At 40.0% G+C, this 27,441-nt stretch overlaps 1 protein-coding gene across 1 annotated transcript in view; it reads left to right on the forward strand.

Annotated features, from left to right (window-relative positions):
• The window catches only part of ZFPM2 (zinc finger protein, FOG family member 2), a 312,269-nt gene extending 294,498 nt beyond the window's left edge, over positions 1-17,771 (forward strand). The window contains exons 6-8 of the mRNA XM_074145230.1: positions 5,738-5,944; positions 10,358-10,582; positions 14,293-17,771. Of these exons, the coding sequence (XP_074001331.1) occupies positions 5,738-5,944; positions 10,358-10,582; positions 14,293-16,784 (2,924 nt within the window). The 3' untranslated portion in view covers positions 16,785-17,771. The remainder of the gene's footprint in view (positions 1-5,737; positions 5,945-10,357; positions 10,583-14,292) is intronic.
• The last annotated feature ends 9,670 nt before the right edge of the window (positions 17,772-27,441 follow it).

Consider the following 27,441-nt stretch of genomic DNA (forward strand, 5'->3'; position numbering starts at 1 on the left):
TTGACCCTTCTTGCAAAAAGATGTGTGTACAGGAAATGGGCTATTATGTTGTTGCAGCAACACAATCAAATCCAGTAAGCACAAATTTTACCACACAAAAGTAGTACTTCCGAATTAACTGGCACTGAAAATTGGTTTTAATAGAAATTGCCATTGACTTTCTAAATTTCTATGAAAGATGTATGCCATTTCTGGGTCAAAAAAACTAGATTCAAATGGTTCAGCAAGGAAAATTAACTGATACTAATGACAGGAAAACCGGCATTGCCTTTGAATATATGTTTATATTGTCGTTACACCTCTTCATCTGTGAAAAAAATAGCTGCACTTCCTTCCATGAAACATCTGTACTCAATGGAAATGTTGTTTTTAGCTACTTGCTTTATTAAGTCACTTTTCCTAAAGCAATGCTATGAATCAAGAGGCTTTATGGTTCCATCCATTATGAAGCTCTTTTCCCCCAGTGGAGTTAATACGGTAATCTGTTCTTAAATTTTTTTTTTTTTTCAGACTGTGACTCACAGACCCCAAATGATCACTCCTTAAGCTCTGCAAAAAATAAGTGGGAAAAAAAGAAGCCCACCATTGGAAGGCTCATTGTGCTGGGGTTTGTGTCCTCCTTGGAAGTGGTGTAGGGTTCTGAGCATCAGAACAGATGAAGGGCCATAGCTTTAGTTAAATCTTCAGAGCAAATTGATGATTCCACATAGAATAATTGAGGTTGCTTTGTTTAAAAAAGATAATCCAAGTGTAGAAGGGCTATTTAAAAAAAGAAAAGCAAGTTTCTCTTGTATTTTGGATATCTGTCCTAGGTGAAATAAAGTTGTGTATTAGCATGCATATCTATCACCACAGTACTCCTTATTCTGAATACACAAGATAGAGCATAACTGCATCTAAGTATGATTTAATTGGTTCAATTTACTGTATATTTTTTATACTAAGCATGGTTCCATATCTTGATGAGCCCAGATGTAGTTGCGCTTGTGGTTTACAGCATCCCATTGCTTGCATTTTATTATTTTTACAAAGCAAATGCCTATCAATCATAGAGATAAATTAGAAAAAATTGTGCAAACATGACACATCGCTAAGATTTTTTCCAGCATGCTATGTAATTATTAACCTGATTTTTGCCATTGAAAGAAGCCATGAATTACAGATAGCATGGATGAAGTTAAATGCTTTTATATTAGATACATTTTGCTTATACAGTATTCTATAGGTATGGCCATACAATATAATTGAAGCTTTGTCAGCTCTGTAGCCTAGCAACAGATAATACTGTTAGGTTACTGAATTGCTCCTGGTTGACAAGTGGGGAGTATTTTTGTGTTTATCATGTTTGCTAATGATGGGATCCTTTCCAAAAGGCTTGTCTTAATCTTAATTAGAGTTTATCAGCAGAGGTCTGCATGACATTATGCAGACACTGATTTCATAAATAATAAAAAGTGCAAGTGAAAAATTTGGCAGGAGAAGAAGATATTTAAGACCACTGATTCTTGTAAGAGCAGCATGAATTTCCAAAATGTAATCAAGTTTGAACTGTGACTCTATTCTTTATTATCGAAACTTGCAGTACACTCCACTGCAGTTTTGACAGCAATTATGAGTATGATTTATAAGCTTCCTGTTAGGAACCAGATCTGTTTGCACAAGAATCTTGATCATAAACATTACAAAGAACAGTAAGTCCACAGTTTTTCTGGGACATCAAGACCTTACTTTTTCCTTTGCATAGAAAGTTGGTTTGTTGGGTTTCTTTTTATGTAAGGGTGTTGGGGTTTTTTCAAGCAGCAAAAATGTTTGCAGTGGAAGATGCAGACAAAGACGAGAATCCTGAAATAACCTTTCCATTTGGTGGAAACTCTGAAGGTATCAGATAGCTGCTTCAGTGGCTGATGTCATTTGATAAAGAGCTCATGCCAATGCAATTGGAATGTAATTTTTTGCTCTAGTTTGCACAACACGATATTCTCTAACTTTCTCAACTTTCTGTGATTAAATGAGCATTTCTAATTCCTTGCAAAGTGAATGAGAAGAAGAGTTCAAATAAATATGTAGCGTTTACAGATATTTTTATTCTCTTCTTCTGCTTGACATGTGTGTATTATATATCACATAATTTTTTTCTGGTTTAATCATAGATATGAAACAATATATTGCAGGCTTCAGAAGCTCATTTTCAATTTCACAGAGTCAGGACTAGACTTGTAGAGAAAACAGCTTTCCAATGTCACAGTCTTCCAGTCTTGCAAAAACTTCCCTTCTGCACTGGAACAAGAATTAGACTTTTCTCATCCCACCACGTAAAACCAGTAAGACCCTTTTCAGTAAAGTGGATGACTGGTCTACTCATTACAGCTGAGAAGAGGGTCAAAACACCAGCCCACCATTGTCTTGCCTTCTAACCAAATAGTATAACCACGACTTCATTTCTGAGGCTCTGTCAGGCACTCATCCTTATTAGAGCTTAACTGGATGTCTTTCCTTTCTCTTCTTCTGATGGCTGCATCTGTCTTAGGACTGAGAAACTTGGCCTGGTAAAGCTTTGGTAGAACCATGTCACCCCTATAAGCTTTTTCTGACAGAAGGAACAGCTGGTTAAAAATTTTCTAGCCAGCTTAGTCAGAACTTCATCTCATGTAAATAACAGACCTGTACATCCCCTTATGAAATCTTGATGTCTTGCACATACTTCAAGCAAACATCTTCCTGTCTCCTCCATTGCCACCAGTACTTGGGAAAGACTATTTAGAGACATTCTTATGATCCTTTTGAAAATCTGTCATTAACACTGCCCTTTGCTTTATGAAAATATGTTGTGCTCATGAGAAATTACTGTGTGTACGTCAGTTGTGTCTTAGCTTCTAGAAATGTTTGTGGGAAGCAAGAACTTTTTTCCTGTTTTGTAACCACTACCTGTAAGGAAGCCCTGATCCCTGACAAGGGTGTCTTGACAGTGTAATAATTCATATGATAGTCATGATTGGAACTTCCTATTAAATTTGGAAACCTCTGCTGGGTTCTCCTCACTCCATTTTCCAGTCTGTGCAGTAGAACGCTCCAGAAGACTTCTCTTTCACTGTTTCCCACTGTGTACGAAGGCCAGTGTACTTGCATTCACTGCATTAAGGGGAATAGAGTTGTTTGCATCTCTCAGAACAGCAGCTATTGCCTGACCCTGTGCAACCAGGCACAGAAGGGGACAAGTGGAGACTGTGCTGTGTCCTGTCCCTATGGGTGAATGTTGCTGGAGAGGTGGTGTACTGCATTTCCAGTGGCTGGACACATGCAGCATTTGGGAGTTCATCTGGGGATTTAACCTAACGTGATACCATGTACTGATGGGAACGTGGAGATATATGTTATGATCCCTCATTTTCTATAGAGTGGGATGAAAGAAAACAAAATAACAATGTAATTCTTGGATCTGAACCCTGCTGGGCTGATAGTTTGCATTCAGATGCAGGAGTGGATTAAACTTCTGTAGTTCTGGTTTCCTTTAAAAAGCCAAGCAAGAGATTGTTGTGCTTCCAGAGCTGTTGCACATCCCGCTCGGCTGTGCCTGCCGTAGGTGTGACAGCCTCCAGGAGCTGGGTGGCGCAGGCAGCCGAGGTCACTGCTCCCTTCAGCTGTCCGAGTCTAATCTGCTGCTGGACATGAGTCAACACCCTGAGGAGCTCTAACACCAGGAGACTGAGTCAGCCTTTTAGCCGATCCAGACCGATTGCAGCTGGAGACCCAGTAATCAACTGCACTTTCTTATTTTTTTCCCTCCCAAGGGTACAGCATGTCAAGATGTTTGCTGGGATAGAGAAAGTCTCAGTTGGTTCTTCTGCAGTGACTCATTTTTATATTATTAAGAAATCCAATGAATAATACAGTCTAGGAAGAGCTCTTATTCTATATTAAAATATATTAAAACATGTTGGTTGATTATTGCACCTTTTTTATATGATTAAAATAGAAGTGCATGTTAATAATGAAAACCTTGCTCCTTCCAGAAAATGAACTGTGTGGTGTTTGCAGTAAGAGTACTCAGTTTCAGGTTCTCAGATTGCTTTGTGTATCATGTACTTTTATCTGTGAGACTAATTAAACGTGCTTTAGGAATTTATCCTGGTTCTCTCATGAACAGGTTTTATACCAGTTTAACTCTAAAAGCTTCTGTATGTTTACTCCCGGCAGTTAATCAGACGGTACTTTTCAAATGTTTGAATTCCTGCTTGGGCATTAGGATTCTGAATTTGTAGACATTTATGGTACTCTCTTCACATTTAATCATCTTGTTCTCTAGAGGAAATTACTCAGATTTGGACCATTTAACACTGTAGTTTTGGAGGGTAGTAAACCTTAGTACGCTTTGGTCCCGTTATGGTAAATTGTTTGTAAACTTTTGAGCCACCTTCAACTGCTGCATTACCGAAGGGTAAATACAAAGACACTTTTCTTCTTTGAAACTTTTACACCACTTTGAGGTCTGGAAGCTTAGCTTTATTTTTCCACTGAAACACATTGTCACTGATGCTGTTTTGTTTGCTCATCTTTGAAAGCTAATAGACTGGTTTAATTAATTGTCCAAGATTTCTCTAAAACAATGTCCTAATTCTTCCATTTAGCTGTGGCATATCATACACTGTTGTTATCTCCTCTACCAGATTTTTGCAACAAGTTGTTTTAAAACTATAATCTCTTTGAGGGGAAAAAAATGAAGTGCAGTTGAAAAGGCAGTTATGCCGAAAGATAAACACAGCAATATTACTTATCAAAACGAGTACAGTTTTTGCTTGCCTAATGAATACAACATATAGCTTTTTCTATATATACAAAACCTGAGGAAAAAAAAGCTTTATAACATATAAAGTATGCAACATTATTTCAGGCATAACTGCATTGGATATGTATCTAGGCCTGAGAGTGTAGATAACACAATATAAGTGCTTTGCCTGTCTAAACATGTTAAATAAATGAGCATTCACTATCGCATTCAAATACATTAGTAGATGTACTCGCATAGTTAATTTTCTTTTTAATGCACTACACGTGACATTTGCAGCACAGAGCTATAGTGTATCTTACTGTTTGATGAAAGTTCTTCCACCTCCCCCCCTGCTTTTAAACAAACCTTTATTTGAATAAGCCTTTATGAAACAGATCTTTGGCATATCTTCTTTTCAGGAAGTTCAGTCAGTGTAAGCAGAGATAAAGCAGTCATGTTACGAAGAATATTACATAAGGGAAGATTTTTCAGAGAAAGAGGGTGGCAAACATAAGGGAGGGAAAGAACGCCCTTAAGAGGAAATCTGATTTCTTTCTTGCAGCTGTTTGGCTTTATTGTGCTGTGATTTGGTATTCAAAATAAAACAAACTTGGAGTTAAGAAAAACTATACAGGAAGTTTGGTGAAAAGTAATGAATAGAAAAGTGCCATATAAAATATTTTCACCTATGTTTTGATTTTCATAGTGCTGGCCTTTTTGTAGACAAAATGAAAAATTAAAATGAATATTCATGCTTCAAATAATTAGGAAAAGTATCTCTGAACTGTTATTCTTCTACACTGAACATTCTTATGTTGATAGGAGGAGGATGGTAAAGAGAAAATTATTTGCCTCTTTACCTTGAACAAACCATCAAAATGTAAAAAAGAGTGTGAAGATATGGCACTGGTGTTTTAAGTTCTGGAATCTGATATCGTCAATTAAATCTTTCTGCTTTTATGTTTCCTGTAGGAGGGCAGCTTTGGTGTACCACAACCAAGGCCATCTCAGAGGGTGAAGAACTGATTGCCTTTGTTGTAGATTTTGACTCAAGGCTGCAAGCTGCTAGTCAGATGACTCTCACAGAAGGGATGTATCCCGCACGCCTGCTGGACTCAATACAATTGCTCCCTCAACAAGCTGCAATGGCATCTATTTTGCCAACGGCTATTGTGAACAGTAAGTCCTGAACACTATTCTCTGGCATTTTATTTTTTTTTTAAACAGCAGTACTTTGAGACACATATGAAGGGCTAATACAGCAGTAGTGAATTCCAGACCACAGAAACCACACAACTTAAAAACCACAGCTTGAAGTCTGCTTTTGTTCCCCCCATCATCTCAGATGAACTCGCAGACATCAGAGGAAGAAGAGCGGTCTGGCAGCTGGGCTCTGCAAGAGCCTCACAGAGTACCTGACCTGCCCTCGTGTGGAGGTTCTGTGATCTGTTCCCACAGGCAACAGGATAAGAAACTGTTAAAGTAGGTCAGATAGACCTGTTAGCTCACAAAGTCCAGCCACTGATGCTCAAATAAGCTTGTTGCTTACAGCTGCAGCTTCTGGCAATGATTCATGATAGTCAATGGAAAGAAGGAACGTATCTCTTCAGTGGCTGTTTCAAAATGCCGTGGAGATCATGCCTTATAGGAGCCCTACTTATTGTAGTATCTCCACTCAGTGTGGCTACTGAAGAATGTTTTAACATCCTCTGGACGTCAATAGACCCTATCATTGACAAAATACAGCATTTAATTAAGTGCTGTCCGTATAGAGGAGGGACATGAGTACATGATAAGTCAGGTACTGAACTGGGACAATTCAGCTTGAATTAAATTTCATTTCTTTAATTTTTTCTTATTACTTCCTTTTACCTTTATACAGCCCTAGTTCCTCATTCTCCTAATTACTTTTCAAATATCTTAGCTGGTACCATGATCCTCCCCAGTCATCACTTAGACCTGTTGCACATACTTAGCTCTCAGCACTTTGTAAGCCTGTCCATTTAGACCCGATGTTGGAGCACCTCCCCATGCTTCATGTGGTTCGTAAGTATTTTAATTACAGTGAACTACTGAATACAGTATTTAAGGTGGGAATACACATGCAGGCACATGATCTGCTACTCACGCTCACACCAAATAACACTCTGTCTTGAACAGTCACACCGTTGTCAAGGTCTTCAGACAGGACTAGTTAAAATATCTGTGGTAACACCTTTCATTCTGTTTGTAATTGCTTATTTTCTGGGTAAAAAGTTGTGATAGCTACACATTTATTGTTAGTCTATTTTAAAAGATAAAGATACCTTTTTATCTTTTAAAAGATAAAGCTTTAAGTGTCCAAGTCATCCAAGTCCTCCCTTCCAGAGAGTGAGTTGGCAGCAACCTCAAGCCCTATAGCTAAGCACATTGATTTTTACCCTACAAGTGGGGCTGCTGTGAGCTGACATACCTGTTCACAGAACCAGCAATTAGCACCATACAGGACATTTCCAAAAGAAGGTGTCAGAAGCCCCTAAAATGGACCACCCAGTTACCACAGTTCAGGCAGACCAGCGTTTATAGCCAACAGCTGCAAGGGAGCCACCAGGGAGAGAGTTTCCTAGCCTAAAGGGCAACTACTTACTCACAGCTTGTTTCAGCTGAGGATGTATCTTTGTGCAAAATCTCCATAAGGCCAGCTCTTGGCCAAAGCCAAGTAGTCAAATTTCTACAGCGTCAAATTTCTGGAAACACTTTTGCTGCCAACACTGCCTTTTGCAGAGCCCTGGAAAACTGCACTGATCATCGCTACTTCTGCTGCTAAGAGGGGTCCAAGTACATCAGCTCTTGCTACATGGGCTTAGCAGCAACTTGGAGTAACCTCTGCACTCTTAACTCCAGGAGGCTGCTAACGTAACAAATCTCACTGTCCAGAACCTCTGCCCTCCCGCCCTGCTCCAGTTCTGACTCTGTCTCTGACCAGATGGGGATGTTTCCATATCTCATTGTTGAGTTGGTGAAATTCAGTTTCTTCAGTAAAGTTTCAAGCCAGATGTGAATCCAATAACATGCTGAATACGCCTCTGGATTCATAGTGAGACAGCTCTTAAACATTCTTTTGCTAGGTCTCTGAAAAAATTCAGTTTCTAGAAAAATTAAGTGTTGTAGGGGTTTTTTTTCCCTAACATTTTTTTAGTTGAAAAATCAAAATTAGAATATCATCTTGGCTCGTTTAGTTTGAACTTGAATGTTTCATTTCCTGAATTGGTCCATTGAAATATTTGGAAATTATCCATTGAAACAAATTGAAATATTTTGCTTTTAAAGAATTAAAATATTAACTTTGAGAGACTTTTACCTATTTTGCATCACTTTAGGAGAGTAATAGTTTCAGATCCCATCCTTATATGTTGTTCTCCCTGGAATTCCATCCTCTCACTGTGCAAAACTCCTCAGATGCATTTCCTCTGCATGTCATGTAATGGGAGTTACATATTGACCATGCATAACTGGAGCTACAGACTGTCCAGGCCATCTAGCCCGTAGGAAACAAAGATGTCTGGAAGTCAAATCATGATAAGAAAGTTCAATTATTTGATGGAGTGCAGTCAAATGAATGCAAATTAGACGTTTCCGATATCAAAATTTCCTATTACTACTTGTGGACTTTCTCTTCTGTGGAAACTGTGGACTCTCTGTGGAAACTTCAGTGGTTCAACTTTTTAAAACCATCTGAAGCCAAAAACAAATGCTAAAATGTCAGCTTTCACGAGATGGACATTTCAAATGATGCAAGCTGTCTCAGTAATGTTTTAATAGTGGCATGTACTGCAATACTAACTGTGCAATTAAACGTCTGTGTCTTAAATTCATTCAGTGGCAAAGGGAAGATAGAAACTGGTATTGGTGAAAATATTTTATGCAAATTCATGAGCAGAAAAATAGACAATCATTAGCAATGCAGTCAGAGAAGCAAACTAAATGGTGTACATTTTGGTTGCATTTGTAGATATTTAACAAATAAAAGACATCCATTTCAGTGGGTTGGAGTGTTCAACTTTGTTCACTCAAAAGAATTGGAACAGAGCAGTTGTCCTGTATACATCAATATTTGAAATTAAACATAAATTGTCATGAATTATAATGAGTTACATCATCAGATACACATCATATTTTCAGAGCGGCCAGCCATTCTTCAAGACTAAATTAATTACAGTCACTAGCAGTTCTTCACATTTTGAAGTCAGTGGAAGTTTTGACATTGACCAAGATGTGTTTTGATGTTGACTGCAATTGCTCATTCTCTGATCCTGGGGTCAGCTGGCACAGTCTGGCTGCACTCAAAATTTTATCCTCTCTTAGTCTCAAAAACAGACAAGAAGTGTCCAAACCAGTTGCAGAGAATGATCCTAGGCCTGTGGTAACTCCTGAACTGTACGCAGGAAGGGGGAAGGTGTTAATTGACTTAAGCCAAAAGTGTGGAAGGGATCATTCTTGTGATTTAACCCTATAAACAAGAAGTTCCAGTGCTCTAGTCTGGACCCTGTCGCTTTTAATTTGGTAGTGTAGATGTACCCTAAAGGGCTAGGATTTTTTCCTTGTTCTTACTGATAGGATGAGAAGTTCAGCTTTCAGAAAGATCAAACAGGTCTTTTGTCCTTCTGAGACAGATGCACAACATATACTGTGTAGGTATCCTTCTGACAGGATATTAACGACCAAATATCTTTCTGCTTTGTGTAAATATACAGTATTCATTATTACTCTTCACATGAGTGAAGTATGTAGCCTTCAGTACATGATCAAAATATCTACTCCCTCTGCTGCTGGGAAGCATGCTGTGCAACCTGGGCATTGCCTTCCCCTCAGAGAGGATGCTGACACTTTGGGATAGAAGACAATGAAAAATTGCATTATTCTTAGCAAATATCCCTCTTGCATAGTGAAGAGTGGAACAGCAACAATTTACCAAAACACAAGAGGACAAAAGTACATTAGAAATTTTAACTTCTGATGTTAATAACAACAGGAACCCAGGAAATAAACATGCTGCGTAGTATATTACATTCAACACTGTAGGATCTTAAGGAAACATAATCCAGTCTGGCCTTCTAGGTGTCAGAGCAACAGGATTTTACAGTAATAACTGCATAAGCATTCTGAAAGTATACATTCTTCAGAATGATCTGCAGTTAGCACTCAAAAATTCCAAACCCCAATGCTGGAAAGACTTGTGCACACAGGGAAAAAAAAAAAACATTGAAAGATGTAGTGATGTATCGGAAATACAGCTTAGTTCTTGATTTACTACTGCATATTCAAACAAACAATTTAATTACATTTTTAAATAATTACATGCCTAAAACTTCTAGTTGGTTTTGGTTTTTATGTTAACTATTTTTAAAATCTCCTTTTGAAAGAAACAACTGCCTCCCACATTCAGTCTCTTACCTACAAGTGACATTTTAATAAACCCATGACTCTGTTTTCAATATTTTATTAAATAAGCATGCATTTAATGGGGAAATGAGGGTAACTAATCCAGCTGTGATAATTGGTTGGCACTGAGTGCACCGTGGCTAACATGCACCTGGTTATATTTGCTTGTAGAGGACATATTCCCTTGCAAATCCTGTGGCATTTGGTATCGAAGCGAGCGGAACCTGCAGGCCCATCTCATGTACTACTGCAGTGGGAGGCAAAGAGAGGGGCCTCAGCTGCCGGAGGAGAATGAAGATAGTGCTCAGCAGATATCCAGTGTCTGCCCCTTTCCGCAGTGCACCAAAAGTTTTTCTAACGCAAGAGCTCTGGAAATGCACCTAAATTCTCACAGTGGTAAGTACGTAGAATCACAGAATCATCTGGGCTGGAAGGGACCTTCAAAGGTCATCTAGTCCGACCCCCCCCGCAGTCAGCGGGGACACCCGCAACTAGACCAGGTTGCCCAGGGCCTCGTCGAGCTTCACCTTGAATGTCTCCAGGGAAGGGGCCTCCACCACCTCCCTTGGCAACCTATTCCAGTGCTCCACCACCCTCATGGTAAAGAACTTATTCTTAATGTCTAATCTAAATCTACTTTTTTCCAGTTTAAAGCCATTATCCCTTGTTCTGTCATTGCCGGCCTTTGTAAACAGACTGTCTCCAGCCTTCCTGTAGGCCCCCCTCAGGTACTGGAAGGCCGCTATTAGGTCTCCCCGGAGCCTCCTCTTCTCCAGGCTGAACAACCCCAGCTCCCTCAGCCTGTCCTCGTAGCAGAGGTGCTCCAACCCCCTGATCATTTTCGTGGCCCTCCTCTGGACCCTCTCTATCAGGTCCATGTCCTTCTTATATTGAGGGCTCCAGACCTGCACACAGTACTCCAGGTGAGGTCTCACCAGAGCAGTGTAAAGTGGCAGAATCACTTCTCTGGATCTGCTGGCAACAACATCTTCTACATTTAGCTATTTGCAGAATTATTCACTATAGACATTCAGTGGATCAATGTCTCTCCAAATATATGCAAGCCTTGGTTTTAGATGCTACCAAAAAATCAACAGTTTCTGACCTGTGTTCTACATGAAGCACAGCTCTCAGGTAACCAGTGTCATTTCTCTTACCTACTAATCCTCATCTGAATGCCATCTCTCTCTTAATATGTATACCCACACATACAGGCAGCATTTCTTTACTGGTGAAGGTATCCTCAGCAATCCAGACACAGTTAAACTGCTGCTGCTTGGTTTCTGAGAGATTCCACCCACTAAACATGAGTCTGCTAGACTACAATCTCTGCCTACCCTGTTTTGATGCTCAGCGGAGAAATACACACCACCAAAGAGCGAGTCCTTCTGAAATAAGATCTTGGGGTCCTAGAGTAGGCTTCTTAGGCAGGGGGCTTTAAGGACCAGGGTCCAGAACTCTGTGTGCTTTTCCCAGGACACTTGTTTCATAAAAACTTTTTGTTTCACAACAGTATTCTTTTCCCTCCTTATAAATATAAATAAGGATATTTTTTCCTTTGTCCCTGTTGTTAAAATTATAATACTAGATATATGGAAAGTGGTATTACAAAATTCCTGAGATTAAAAATCTGGAACTCAGCAGGAGTCTTGTCTCCCTCCCTGAAGGTCCTTTGAGTGTGCTGTTTGAATTTGTTTTGAATTAGGTCTGGAAACACAAGTTACGAGATTGCAGAACATTCTGTATTTTCATTAGCAGAAAAAAGCTATAAATAAAAAAGACTGCAGTGTCAGGTATAGGGCTGTCTAGTGCACAGAACTGTGTCTGGAAAGAGAAAAGGGCCCTACAGGAGTTCCTGATACTCCTGTTACATGGATGGAGTCTAAAGGACACTAATGTGTGCTTTATTCACAGAAGGAAGCCTTATTCAGCTGCAGTGTAAAAACTGCTGGCGCAGTGGGAGTCTACTCTGGACTTGGTGAAGTGAAAAATGTTCCTCTGATACTTGGGCAGCAATTACAAATCTAGAAGGCATCATGTTGCCTTAGAGGAGTTTGGTACCTCGCAGAACAGGACTGAAAGAGTGCTGAGTGAGGAACTTCCTTGTACAGACAACACAGAGAACAGTTAGCCATTCACTTAGAGGTCAGATCTTTTTGTGCTTCCAGATCTTAACTTTGAATATCAGCCTATTGCCTGCTTCTGTCTCTTGGCTAGCAAATATTTCACTGTTCAGTGAACCAGCGGAACAGTAGGAATGGTTTCAACAAAAGCAGTTAAACAAGAGCATGTCTTTCAGCCTAGTAATTAGAACCAGGTACTCCTGGAAGATAACAAGTTCATTTCTCCCCAAGAAGAGGAAAATTTTGAAATCTTAGCCGTTATATAAAAGGGTTGTTTCAGCTCTTTGCATTTAGTGACATACCATTGGCCTAGGTGTTGAGAGGGTTTTCAGTCATAAGCTGTGAGTGCCCATGTCTTCTTACAATCTAGAGATAAGCATCTGTGTTCCTTGAAAGACACGGGTCTGAGATCCTGCTGAATTTCCAGTAAGACTCTTTTAAGTATTTCTTAGATCAGAGGCTAAACGTCAGGCCATCCCCTTCTTTTTAGTCAGTTCAATCATTCTTGCTCTCCTTCAGATCCTGTCCATCTTTATTTTTCTATACAGACTATCACAAGTTATAACAGTTTCTGCAGTAGGAATGAAACATTCATTTTCCAAGTGCCCTGTAAGCTAGTGCTGTGTTTGCTTCAACTTCTGTTCCTGTTCCCGTGGGGGGCTGTAGCAGACCCACACCATTGGAGCATGGAGCCCCGACTGAAAAGTCCGTAGAGACACTCCACTGTGACTGTATCACATGATGTGGAAGCATATGCAACACCATCTCATGGCAGTGGAGGAGCTAAAGTTTGCTACGCTCTCCTGATGAAAAAGTGCCTGATGAGGAAGAAGCGCTGATTAAAGTGTTGTGTATCTCCTCGGCTCCCTTCTGGCCTCTGAGGCCAAGAGAAGTTCCAATTCAAATGTCGTTCATAACTGTGAGAGTCGCTGATGCTAGGGGAGAAGTGAGGACCTCCAGATACAACAGAATGACATATTAAGCCACAGTATTCTTACAGCTTTGTATTGTCCAACTACCATGAACCTAGTTTACCTGACCAAGGCGTGGTATACATGTTTGTGTGTGTGTGTAAACAGAAGAAATACCCATTTTAGATTCCGAACATCATCCCTACTAATATTTTTTCAGTTTTTATTGTCTAACAGGTAATCAGAATCTGTGTTGTTGCAGTAGGGAAATTTGGTCTTACCTCTTTTTAAAGCATGTTCAGTTTCAAAATACTGTGAAACGGGGAGGGGGGGAGGGGGTTTGGTTTCAGCAGTGATTGTAAGATGGCTTTGAACGTACTGTTCTTGATAGGGAAGGCTGTAGTGATTTCATGAGGAACTGTTGTATTACAGCAGTAGATACCTTCAGCCATTATTTGTGGAAGATAAAGTGTTGGTGAAGCCGTGTCTTACTCCTCCTCCTTCCTTCACAATGAACACAACTCATCAGTCCTTTCTGACAAGGATAGTTCTGTATCCTCTTCCCACACTAAGGCAAAGAGCTGAGCATGAATAACGCTGAAAGTGCTACTTCTGCTCCGTCTGTGGCTGTCAGACACCGAGTTTGAGAGCTGTACCTCAAGCTACATCATAACCTTGACCCTTTTGACCTTTCTGAGCATTCAGAATTTCCACTGATTGTTATGGGGAACATTATGTTCCCTTTAGTTAAAACTGTAATTTCTAAGACCTCTTCATTTAGAGTAAGTCCAGTCTATTTTTATCCTTTCCCTTGTTCTTTCTTCCCCTTTGTCTGTGCTGAATGCAGGCAGATGCTAAGGCTCCTCAAAGCAGAGCAGAAGTCTGTGAATGTCCTCTGGCTGTTCAAGGAAAGAAATTCTGAACCAATTCAAGTATTTTCAGGGTGAATAATATCATCCCATCAGAAGAAAATTAGTTGTTCTTACTGTGCTTGTACCTTCTGATTTTTTGGTATACTTCATGAAGGGCAAAATAGTCACCTTATTTTGTATTTTACTTGTCTTTTCTATAGGAGTGAAAATGGAAGAATTTCTCCCTCCTGGTGCTAGTCTGAAATGTACAGTTTGTACTTACACTGCAGACTCGGTGATTAACTTTCATCAGCACCTGTTCTCGCATCTTACTCAAGCTGCCTTTAGATGCAATCACTGCCATTTTGGCTTCCAAACCCAGAGGGAGCTACTGCAGCACCAAGAGTTACACGTCTCTGGCAACAAGATTCAGAGAGAGAGTGACATTGAACACTCTCCAAGTGGAAACGAAGAAGGTTTACAGCCTGCAACGGACCTGTTGAGCAGAAATGATGTTCCCCAAAGCCAAAAGACCATGCAGACTAAAGATGCAAGTTCTGATACAGAGCTTGATAAATGTGAAAAAAAGGCTCCACTTTTCCTTCCAAACCAGAGGCCAGAAACCCAGCCTGCAACAAATAAGCAGAGTTTTTCATACACTAAAATAAAATCTGAACCATCCAGTCCAAGACTTGCTTCATCACCTGTTCAGCCTAATATTGGTCCTTCTTTCCCAATGGGACCTTTTCTTTCCCAGTTTGCTTTTCCTCAAGACATCACTGTGGTTCCTCAGGCTTCAGAGATACTGGCCAAAATGTCTGAACTGGTTCATCGAAGACTGAGGCATGGAAGTAGCAATTATCCTCCTGTAATTTACAGTCCTTTGATGCCTAAAGGGGCTACATGTTTTGAGTGTAACATAACATTCAATAATTTGGACAACTACTTGGTACACAAAAAGCATTACTGCAGCAGCCGATGGCAGCAGATGGCGAAGTCACCAGATTTTTCCAGTGTTCCAGAAAAAATGCCAGAAGCTGTAAGTCCCAGTAACGGTCAAAGCTCGATAAACATCCTGAATGCAGCTCCTCACACATCAGATCCAGAGAATCAGCTTCTGCAGACATCTTGCATAAACTCTTCCAACGTTTTAGATTTGATCGGGCCAAACAATAAAAGTCATGAAAAAGACTTTCCAGCACAATCTAAGAAGTTGTCAACTGCAAGCAATGGCGATGAGAAGATAAACGGAAAACCTTCTGATGTGAAGAATCCCAGTGCTCCTTTAGTAGAAGGGGAGAGCGATCCTAACAAGACCACGTGTGAAGCTTGTAATATTACTTTCAGCAGACATGAAACGTACATGGTCCACAAGCAGTATTACTGTGCCACTCGCCACGACCCCCCACTGAAAAGGTCCGCTTCCAACAAAGTGCCTGCCATGCAGAGAACAATGCGGACCCGGAAGCGAAGGAAGATGTATGAGATGTGCCTGCCAGAGCAAGAGCAAAGGCCACCACTCGTTCAACAGCGATTTCTAGAAGTGGCTAATCTTGGCAATCCTTGTACATCTACTCAAGAGTCGACGGAGGGCCTTGGAGAATGTTACCATCCACGATGTGATATCTTTCCAGGAATAGTCTCGAAGCATCTGGAAACATCACTGTCTATTAACAAGTGCGTTCCAGTTTCAAAGTGTGATACTCCCCACTCCACTGTGTCTTGCTTGGAGATGGATGTGCCAATAGATCTCAGTAAAAAATGCTTGCCCCCATCAGAGAGGACGTCTACTTCTCCCAAACGGCTGCTGGACTACCATGAGTGCACAGTATGCAAGATCAGCTTTAACAAGGTTGAGAACTACCTGGCTCACAAGCAGAATTTTTGCCCTGTCACTGCCCATCAGCGTAACGACCTGGGACAGCTCGACAGTAAGGTGTTTCAAAACCCAGAAAGTGAAAGAAACAGCCCAGATGTCAGTTATGAAAGAAGCATAATCAAATGTGAGAAAAACGGAAGCTCGAAACAGTCCTCTCCTAATGGAAACTTATTTTCCACACACTTAGCAACACTTCAAGGACTAAAAGTCTTTAGTGAAGCAGCCCAGCTTATTGCCACAAAAGAAGAAAACAAACATTTGTTTCTTCCACAATGCCTTTACCCTGGAGCAATAAAGAAAGCTAAAGGAGCAGATCAGCTTTCTCCATATTATGGAATAAAGCCAAGTGATTACATTTCTGGTTCCCTCGTCATTCATAATACTGATTTAGATCAAAGCACAAATACAGAAAGTGAATCTCCTAAAGGCCAGGTGCCTTCAAATGGATGTGCTGTGCCGAAGAAAGAGTCTCTTCCGCTATTGCCAAAAAACCGAGGCATGGTGATAGTTAATGGGGGACTAAAACAGGAGGAAAGACCTGCCGCAAACCCACAGCAAGAGAACATTTCCCAGAATCCTCCGCATGAAGATGGGCACAAGTCTCCTTCTTGGATCTCTGAGAATCCCCTAACTGCAAATGAAAATGTCTCTCCAGCAATTCCTACAGCAGAGGAACAGTTGTCTAGTATAGCTAAAGGCGTGAATGGTTCTACCCAGGCCCCAACCAGTGGGAAGTATTGCCGACTGTGTGACATCCAGTTCAACAATCTTTCAAACTTTATAACTCATAAGAAGTTTTATTGCTCGTCACATGCAGCAGAACATGTCAAATGAAACAATCGGTCACCTTTGGTACCTGTGTTTAGCATATTGTTCCATACAGTCTAAAGAAAGCTGTTTGAATTACATCTGGACAATCAGGAGATTTCACTGTTGCTGAGTTGAAGACTTAAAGGTGTAATTTCATTACAGTCCATTAGTAAAGTGTATTATTGGTGCCATTTTCAAAAATATTAATTTATTTTACCAGCAGTATTCATAGCTGTAGTTATGTTATTTTTTATTTAAAAACTTTATATTAAAGTCATTTGTAATGTTATTGTATAGTTATTGTGTAGCACATATGGTTTGCACTGTATAGTAGATTTTAAAGAAAATAGTCACAAACAATACAGAAAAGCATTTTAGAAATAGCTTCAAAAGCACTTGTGTATCCTGATTTTTTTTTCTTATATGCTGTTGCAGATATATGTATATGCTAAAATATAACTTGCAAAGAAGTTTCAACTATGCTGTAAAGTTCGCCTTAAAATTTCAATTTTTTGAACAATTGGGCTCAGTTTGCACTTTATATTTTAGCAGATACAGTACCTTAGTCATTAGGCTTTGCATTTGTATGTAGCAGTATGTTTCTGTCCACTTTCTTAATCTGAAACGTACGTTAAATGAAGATGGCAATTTTTTTCTTGTATAGTACTTGTATTTTCTTTCGCTGATGCATCTCTGTCTCAATTTTTAAACCTTTGCTGTTAAATGCAATACTTTATAAAGAATGAACAAAATTACTGGAAGCAGTATTGTAAGTAATGAGGTCATGTCAATCAGTTTTATCTTTTGAAAGGCACAGTCTAAAACAAAACCCTAAACTCAATGCTGCAATTATGAATCTAATTCATATATAAGATATATTTAAATATAAGAGTAGCAATACTGCAACTGGTGATCACAAAGATAATGTTCTACTTCTGATAGAAATAATTTCTCAACAAATGTTGTTACTATGCATGTATATGGATGGAATAAAATTCCAGATCATTGGAGAAGTTTGGCAGTAATTTCTTTAAATTTGTTTTATTTTGTTTTTTTCAAGGAGGATTTAGAGCTCACGAACTGTAAAGAAGCTGTTAGGAGCAGGTTATCATTACCCCCTCTTCAATGGAAGCAACACGTTCAAATTAAAAATGAGTACAAAGGATGCCTCCACTTTGAGGGACAGGTCCTTGCTGGCAGGTCACTACCACAACTAAGTCTAAGACAACCCACTGAACTAGCACTTAAAATGTGACGGTCTGAAACCAGGAGGGCTGTTCTCTTTTTTGGAGATAAGGGGGGCATACTTCCCCAACAGTACCTCCATATGTCAAAAATAGTGGAACAATCTGCTTTATAACACCTCTGGTATGATTCTATATGTGTTCAGTGGTCTTACGTGAAAAACAATAGCATTCATTTAAATAGAACAGCAGTTTGCTCCACTAATTCAACGAGGAAATACTATTCAATAATTTATGTTATATTGAAATCGGAACTAATGCACATTTAATACCCTTCACTTGCAGTTGTTCAGTCTGCTGTACAGTGTTTCATTAAAAAAGTATATTAGAGAAATGACCTACTGATGCATTTTTCATCCTACAAATTTGAAAGCAAAACCATGACCTGAATAGTCATATAATCAGTTGTTTTTAATTTAGTTCTTAAATCAGCCAAAGAAACAACTCAGAACAAAATACGTAAAAGGATGGTATTTCAGCTAAGCAGCCTGTTGGAGTCTAGTGCAAGAATATGCAATACCACTGACTTCCCTGTGTACTTTGGAACCAAATTCATCCTTTTTTTTTATTTGTAAGTGTAGGTACATGTGATCCAGTAGCAAAAATAATAAACACTTCAAAAACTATTTTTAACAACTCTGGTGGTTAGCTGGGCTTTAAATACAGAACAAGAGTGCTTAAAATTGTGCTAATTTTCACTCTCAGCAAAGATAAGAGGAGTATACAGTAATTTCAGTAGGGCCGAAATTGGTCCTATAGCAAATACTTTGGGTAATGAGACTTGTGAAGGAGAAAAAGCATTGCAAACACAGGGAGAATAAAACAGATAAATCATTCATGATTATCAATTATACATTTAGTAGAAAACACCACACCAATATATCTAAGACCCCACAGTATTTGAGATAGATAGTACATTTTGACCTTTTTCGTGGCAAACATTATTTTGAAGATTATCCATCATACAAAATTGGTTTAAAGAACTAAGTGCTTATATCTGGATTGAAATAAGCTAATTCTGAAAGATCTACATGCATAGGTGAAAACTTCTGGGTGAAGCTGGTCAGAAAGGCTCAGGTAGTGTGATGTACAATTGCTGAGCTCTAGGGGTGTTTAGACCATGAGAAAGTAAAGGAGAATGTCGGGGTTAAGTGGAGTACCTACCTGAAAAGTGGTGCCAAAGGGAAAAGCCTTATCACAAAACATTTCTGATCTGGAAATGCTGAGGGTACCGGAAATATTCCAGAGGTAAATTAAAGCCTGCCATGCTGCATTATGTTCTTCCCACTGGCTAGTCCAATTACTTTCACATGACAGAACATACCTGGTAGCATTTTCTCTTTATAAATCACCTGTTTGGTTGACCGGTCCCATTTTTACAAGTTCAAAACAAGCACAACCTGTTCATCTTTGGCTACAGATTTACTCAATTTTATACACATTTTACACATATTACTCACTTCACTGGAGAACCTAGCAACTCTGACACCTGCCAAACCCCAGAGGTACACCATCACGCTCTCTGAAAGTAAAACTTTACACTAGCTAGTTGGGTAGCAAATACAAATTACTGACATTTGATTTCTTACACATTTGTTAAAAATGGAAACCTTTAAATAAAGATAGCTGCTCGCATAGCTGGGCTCAGGTACCATCTTTTCCCATAACTTAACATGCTGTTTTCCATTTTTTCAGTTTCTTTAGTGCACCCATTTTTTAATTTGCTCCTTTGAAATAAGAATATAAGCACTTCAGGCAGCCAGAAATCTCTCTCTCGTCTCTTAAACCAGTTTGCAGTATACTGACTAATCCCAGCTGGGGTTTTTAAGCGCATCTATGTTGAAGTCGTAAGTATCATTTACAGGAATAAACTACTTAAACCTGTTTTCTGACCAAGTGATTATTTGTATTGTCTTCAGATTATATCTATGCATTTGTTCAAGGTGATAATAGAACAAGTAAACTGCCTATTGCTTTAAAACGTCTCTTGAATATAGACTCTTCCCTAGTTCTGCTTTTAGGTTTTTTTAGCTTTATTAACTATTTATCAAATCACCTATGCAAAAAGAGTCCATCCTTAGTGAGTCTTTGACACCTGGAACTCAGCAGGACGCAGAGCACCTCGATTAAATGTTTTGGGTCTGCTAATCCTTGTCAGCTGGAGTCAGTGAATAAATCTTTGGGGCTCTCCAGTGGAGATGAATAGCTCAACAAAAGGCATTAAAATATATCTTGGGTTTAGGATACAAGAAATAAATTTGCTCCACATGAAGGCCGAATATTTATAAGAGCTGATTTCTGCCTGACTCCCCGTGTACCGATTCCCTGGCGGGTTTTACGTTCGATTTTTTGGCTTTTTAAGGAAGATTTCGTTATTCACAAAATGTCCCATCCACATGCAGTGCTCGGAACTAATGTTGTGACCACATCTCTGCCTCGTTTATTTGTCTGTATCCTAAAATTCAGACTTGGAAAGGCTGTTGTGAGTCCCCATTCATATCACAATTTTCACACATTTGTCTTGTGATTTCTCGCGTCGCCATCTGAATTTTTTACATGATAGTGATTTTTTTCATTGTAACCATAAATCAGGTGGACATGCCTAATGCAAACAGTAAAGGGTATTGCTACAAGCTGATGTCTGCTTGTCTTGAATTAATTGTAATAACATTAGGGTTCTGGTGACATTTTCCATTGCTGCAAATAATCATAAAACTACATTATTTATACTTGCTGTGGATCCACGCTGCTAACTTTCCCAGTCTCTCATGTCTAGCAGATAACTACTGACTACATCCGTTGTCTGACACTGTCCACAGGAATGTAGTGGTCACATCCCAAACACACTCTGAGAGGGCGTATGAGGTGATTGGTCCCTTCTACGATAAATACTGTAACACTGAGAAATGCAGAATGAAGAAAATAACAACTAAAAAAAAAAAAAAGTTATTTAGAAATTAAAAAAATTGAATCAAATCCAGAACCACCATCAAAGTGAGGTGGAGGTGGGCTAATTCATTTCTCTGAACGTACATAAGCTATGAACAAAAATCCACCCTAAAAAGCTGGAGCTGAGGTGGAGCTCTGAACAGCCTGGAAAACCCGATTTAAAGAAAATTCTGTGGTGACTACAATGGAAGAAGGGTGGTGTGGGATAATCTCATTGAGGGGCAAAGATGATACAGAAAAAGGGAATTGGCACTTTGTTAATCCGGGGCGTGCAGTATGGGTACGGTACGCTGATGGCTGCAGAAGGATGCAGTGACAAGGCATCAGCACTACAGAAACACTGCACATCCCAGGAGGGCTGTGGAGAGAGGCTGAAATACTGATGAGGCAATATCCTTGGAGGATCGCTCCTAAACGCTGAGTATTGCCAGCGTGAAGATTCCAGCTCTTGGTCATGTCCTTTTCCCCAAGGCTGACAATGAGGAAGGGAACCACAGCTCTTCCCACCTTCCAGGTCACCTTCACAGCCGGGGCACTGCACTGCCAGGACCTGTCAGGACAGACAATGCCCAGAACAGATGTGTGACCCTCTAAGTAAGTTAGAGATAATCAGCGGTGTTAGCCTGTGAGCAGTGCCTGGTCCTCTCCTTTGAAGTCTTCCACGTAAGTCACTGGCAGTGCTTTGAATCCAGACCTCTGAATCCAGACCCCTTAGAGCCACAGCAAAATGAACAGAAATAATCCTGGTGGCACTCGTGTGTGGAGTGAAACAGAACACGGGGCATGGAGGTGGGCAGGAATTCTGCACTCATATAATTAAAGCTTCTTCATAATATGGAGACACAGGATGAATGAATTGTGACTGGACACATGAGACAAGCTATTGTGCTGGGGTGAACAGGAAACAGTAATTCTGACAGTTTCAACTTCTAAATACATGTTTTTCTTGCTATTTACAAAAACACACACATGTTATGTATAAGACATACACAGAAAGATGAGCGTGTCCAAAACGGGGAAAGAGCCTAAACTAGATTAAGAAATTATATCAAGCGGCTGGATGAGGTGATTAGACAAACAGCATTGCTGCTGTTCTGAAAGCCCATCTGTTCTCAAAACAGGTTTCTGCTCAATTTTTCACATTCATTAATAAATTCCTTTCTTTAAGAAGAGAAACTTCTGCATGCCAGAAGTTCTTTCCTGTAGTTGAGACCGACTGATACAGAGCAGACTGTAGAAACCACAGTCCTCAATCTGCATGATGCCAGAAGCAGCCCTGCCGTCCCCAGTCCTGTTCGAAGTGTGAGCCTCGAGGGTGGTACGTGGAGAAGCCAAGAAGTGAAAGGGTAATATGGCTTCAGGTCTGTGTAGCCCTAAAAGAGTGTCCCTGCATTATTCAGTCACTTGGATTCACCTTCAGCTTGTCTGTATTCCCTTTTTTGAGAAACCCTTGTTAAACCCCTTGCAACTTGAGTCTTAGGGGGATATAGGGAAAATACCAGTGGGTGATTATAATGGTGTTTGGCTTGAGGGAGAACAGACTGCCACTTTGATGCTTTGACATTTTTGATCTCATGCTAATTCTGATGAAACTACCCCCAAGAGATACGTTTATGGAATCTAATAAAAGACCTGTAGGTTCAAAGACTGATCAAGGAAGAAAATTGTTTTAGAGAGAAGCCATCTCAGCCTGTGATTGGAGTGTCTATATTAGGGTAAGTATGCAAAGGGAAGGGAACGTGTTGGTTTACTGCCACAAGTTTTCAAAGCAGAATAGAAAAGGAACCCCCGCAAATGATGTCTTTCAACAAAAAGAGCAAGTAAGAAGAATTTGGAAAGAAAAAAATCTGTTTAGATAGATAATCTTTGAACTCTTTTCTAGACCAAAGGAAGGAAACTCTGCAGATGTAGTTTAGGGAAGATTAATCTGAAACTCCTTCCCCTTCCACCCCTTTAAAGCCCAAAGCACAACTCACAGAGGGCAGTGCACACAGCAGCAGCATCTGCGGGGTGCTGCCAGGTGTGGCGAGGGTTACCCTGTGTGCACTGGCCACACCGCCTTTCCCACAGCCCCAGCCTGGCAGGTCTCTCGAGGCTCAGCCAGGTGAATAAGGTCCCCCCTGGTACCACGGACCTGCCTGGGTCAGGGACAGCTGCTCTGGCGGCTGTTCCTTGGCACTCAGCTGCCAGCAGAAACAGGGCTGTTCTCTGTCGGAGCAGCGCTGGGTGGAAGAGGCACGAGCTTTCCAAGTATATCCACAAGTATATGAACAGTTATTGATGGCCAGCTGATGCTGCACAGCTTGCTCCCCCATGCTAACTTGCTTATTTGGTTTATAAGTAACACAAGATTGATTTTAAAGGATTAAGCATCAAAAAGTCAAAGAGCTACCTATTGGGAGGTGCGAAAGTAAGAGCAGTATATATGTTTTTAGGAGTTTTTCAAAATAGTATTTTTTTTCCTTGTTGCTTTTCAAATTATGCCTCAAATACATATAGGAATATATCAGTGAGACAGTTTTCTTTTTGTTATTGCATAAGCACAGTTTGGTTCTTGGTGTTTGGGTCTTGTTGAAGGAGAAGGGATACCTGCAAGGGAAGAAGCAGAGTTCAGGACAAGAACTACTGAGGGGAAATGGATATACCATAGACCTCTGTCCCTCAGCCTGGACATCTGTCCACGCTCAAAGGTACCGGACTATGCAGTCTACCACCACTGGAGACACAGAGGCACTCTCCTCTTGAAAAAAGATTTAAATGCACTCAGCTGGTCCTCATCTCCTCCAGTTAAGTCCATTTGTCAGGGCTGTTATACCCTGGGCATCATACCCAGAGCCTCGGTGAGTTGTCTGCTTTTGTTTAGAAAGATTTCCTCATGGGAAAACTCCATGAAAGAATGTGTTAGACACACACTTTGAATGACAATTTTAATGCTCACTGTATATGTAATAACGTAGTATTCATCCACAAAGTGTAGTCTGGATTCATTGTGCTCCTCAGCAGTTGAGGTCTAGCCAGCTCTTAGGGCTGTCGGGACAATCCCAAGCCTTACACAAGAGCAGCTACTGGGACAGAGAGAAGTCGGCATTTACTGCTTCTGGCCTCCCACCTGTGTTACTCTGCAAAACAGAGGCCATCACTGGAGTGCAAAGAGAGAGCGTGGGGAAGGGATTTGGGGATTCTGTCCTCATGGTAGTTTCTGCCTTTTTACGTTAAGCAGACATTGGGAAAGTGTTCTATCAGCAACTGAGGCTTATCTTTGGTGTTACAAAACTTACCATGCAGTATGCTTTTGTGAATTATTTCCTTTTATGAGAAGTGCTTTTTCTTGGTGGGTAATTTTTACAATAGGGTTTTTTAAAAGTTGGCAATGTTTGCAGAAGTTTTTCATATATCAGCATACTATAGTGTCATTGAAATCTGTAGTATCATTAAAATACATTCAAAGCTTTCATGTAATTTATGGAACTAGGTGTTATAATTATGTAAGAGATGTTGACTTTATTTCAGTTATTTGAACTTTACTGTGTTAGAGGGCGCCAGTGTCACTTTGGAACAGCCACTTCACAGAAGAAACTGTCCCTGCTCTGCAGGAACGTTCCTCACCAATAACATTCTGTGTTTCTTTTTCTTTAAACATCAAAATATATGATAGTTTATATCTGCTATATTAGATTTGATTATGATATTCAGAACAGGAGAATAGTATCTATATAAAGTATTCAGCTTGCAGATATCCTTTATACCTTCCTGATATGAAACTGCTATGTATACTTGCCAGCCAAACATGATGGTAAAGTGATAATATTAGTTTTTGCATTTGCTTTAAGATCGCGACAAACACAATTAATGCCAATAACCAGCAAAGTTAAAGTAGGATTCGTTCTTAGATGATAAAAATGCCACTTTTCTTTCCCAAGCAATGAATTCCAAACCTTTCGTACCACCAGATACGATTAAAAAGAAAAAATGAAATGTTGTACAACTTTGTCCAGTGACACTTACGAACCATTACTTTACTCTGAGCTGTGGAAGATCCTGTTGTGGATGCATCAGTGGTGCGGAGAAGCACAGTTCAAGCACCTCTATCGATGTTCAGAACCAGCACTGAAGTGAGAGATGTGATGCAGGCTCAGATAAAAATAAATTACTTGTTTCATTACAGTTAACAGTTTGATGCAAAAATGCAGCTTTCTGAAAACATGAATTACACTGCTATCTAAAGTTCTTTTAGAAATGGAGATGAGGTAAAGTTAGTACTCTGCTGAGTATGAAAGCCTCTTCTCTCTGCAGGATTACCCACTGCTGCTAACAAATCACCCATAAAAATGCAGGTCAGGCATTTGGAGCCTACACCTAATACTAACAAAACTCCCATTGAAATGAATTATGGAATTGCTCACTCCAGTTGCGGTGTCTAGGAGTAGATAAAAGAGAATATGGCTTCTTGACCTTTATACAGGTTCTGCTGCATTTATATACTATACAAATAGCTTCTTTTGTATTTGATGCCACTGGCTGTAGAGTAGGAGCCAGTAGCTCCTCAAAATTATAGAGGGGTAGAGCCATGTCCCAGCAAAAGTAATGTCACAGGATGGCTGAGGTTGTCAGGCAGCTCTGGAGATCACCCAGTCCAACCCCAGCCTTGCTCAAGCAGGTTTAACTATGACACCTTGCTCAGCACTGTATCCAGTTGGGTTTTTAATATCTCCACAGCCCGTCTGGGCAACTTGTTGTAGTGCCTGGGGTTGTTCTGACTCAGGGGCAGGACTTCTCACTTCCCTTTGTTGAACCCCATGAGATTCCTCTTGGTCCATTTCTCCACCCTGTCCAGGTAACTCTGAATGGCAGCACAGCCATCTGGTCTACCAACCACTCCTCACAGTTTTGTATCGTCTGCAAACTTGCTGAAGGCGCACACTGTCCCAGCCTCCAGGTCATTAATGAAGATGGTAAACAGCATTGACTCCAGTATTTACCCCTGGAGTACAGCACTAGTGACTAGCCTGCAGTAGGGCTTTATGCTGCTTTCAGCCCAGCAGTTCAGCCAGTTCTCAATCCACTTTCCTGTCCATTTATCTGGCCTAAACTCCACCAATATGTCTATGAGGATGTTAATTCCGTTTTCTAAATCAGATAGTCATCTCTGCTCTATATCCCTCCAGTGCCCAGTTTCAGCTCGGCTAAAAATGTGTATATAAGGAAAATACAACGTAATTTGCAGTAAGATGAACAAAACTTTCAAATCTGAACATTGCTAAACTTGGAAAAGTTTGAATTTAGATTCAGACTAGGACCTCAGGCTATCTTTGTCACCATATCCCAGATGCCATCTGACAAAATGTAGAAGTGCTTTTTGTGAGAAGGGGAGTTTTGTCTCTGAATTGTCAGTGAGGATGAAGTGATTTTTCTCCAAGTGCTTTGTTGATATTCATTCAGACCCTTATCAATGAGTTGGTTTGCACTTTTTTATACCACCTGCTCATCAAAAAGAAAATTTGATTTTTTATATAAATAAATTTACTCTGGAACAGTTATTCCAGAGTTGTGTTCACCTAATAGGAATGCAGCAAAAACAAAACCAGCCTAGCCACCACACAAATCACTAGGAACACAATGAAGATCTGTCCATCGACATTTATATTACAAATGAATGAATATAGATCTAGTAATTTTTCACTGAAAGTAGATGCAGTAAGTAGTCATGCTGTTCTTCATTTAGCATTAATCAGACAAGATTGTCCTTTCAATTCTACCAGAAAAAAGTAAGTAATTTATACTAAATTATAACTGGAGTTACTCCACATTTTTTCCAATGCCACTGAGAACAGAATGTGTCCCAGAAACTGCAGTTAGCTTGTCTAAATCCTACCTCATATCACCATCTGCATAAAAACTTAATTATTAAGATGATTTTAAAATAATTAAAAAGCTTGGTTTTACACACATTTTGAGTCAAGCCCAGCTACCATCATATATACATCTATTTTTTGGAATAAATAATCTGCAACATGTTGAAAGGCCAATTGCTTATTGAATTATTACTATTACAGCAGTAACATCACTCTCTGACTCCTTCCTTCTCTGAAATGTATATGACAGCTGAAACTCCCATCCAGACAACAGTTCATGTCTTCTGCTTTCTAGTTTAATACGTATGTGACCATTCATATACAATTTTTGTCAGCTGCTGGTTCTCTGGAGGCACCGTTGGAAATGTTGGAAATGTTCTTTTGCCTCTTAAGAGCCATCTCAAGTATTTTTGTAACCTCTTTTCAGAAGCATCAGTGATGTTTCTTGCTGAGGTAGAAGTGAGATGTGACACCTATCCAGGCCTCTGTCTAGAGGAAGGCCTAAGAAGTAATGTACAATTTGAAAATTTCTAGGTGATATCCCTGTAAATTGCAGGAACGCGTAAGAAAAATGGTCCCTTTCTGCACTACTCTGAGACATAACGAGGGTTTCCTAAGACCCATTCAGTATCTCCA

The sequence above is a fragment of the Numenius arquata genome, chromosome 3 (genome assembly GCF_964106895.1).
Source record: "Numenius arquata chromosome 3, bNumArq3.hap1.1, whole genome shotgun sequence".
Taxonomy (NCBI): Eukaryota; Metazoa; Chordata; class Aves; order Charadriiformes; family Scolopacidae; genus Numenius; species Numenius arquata.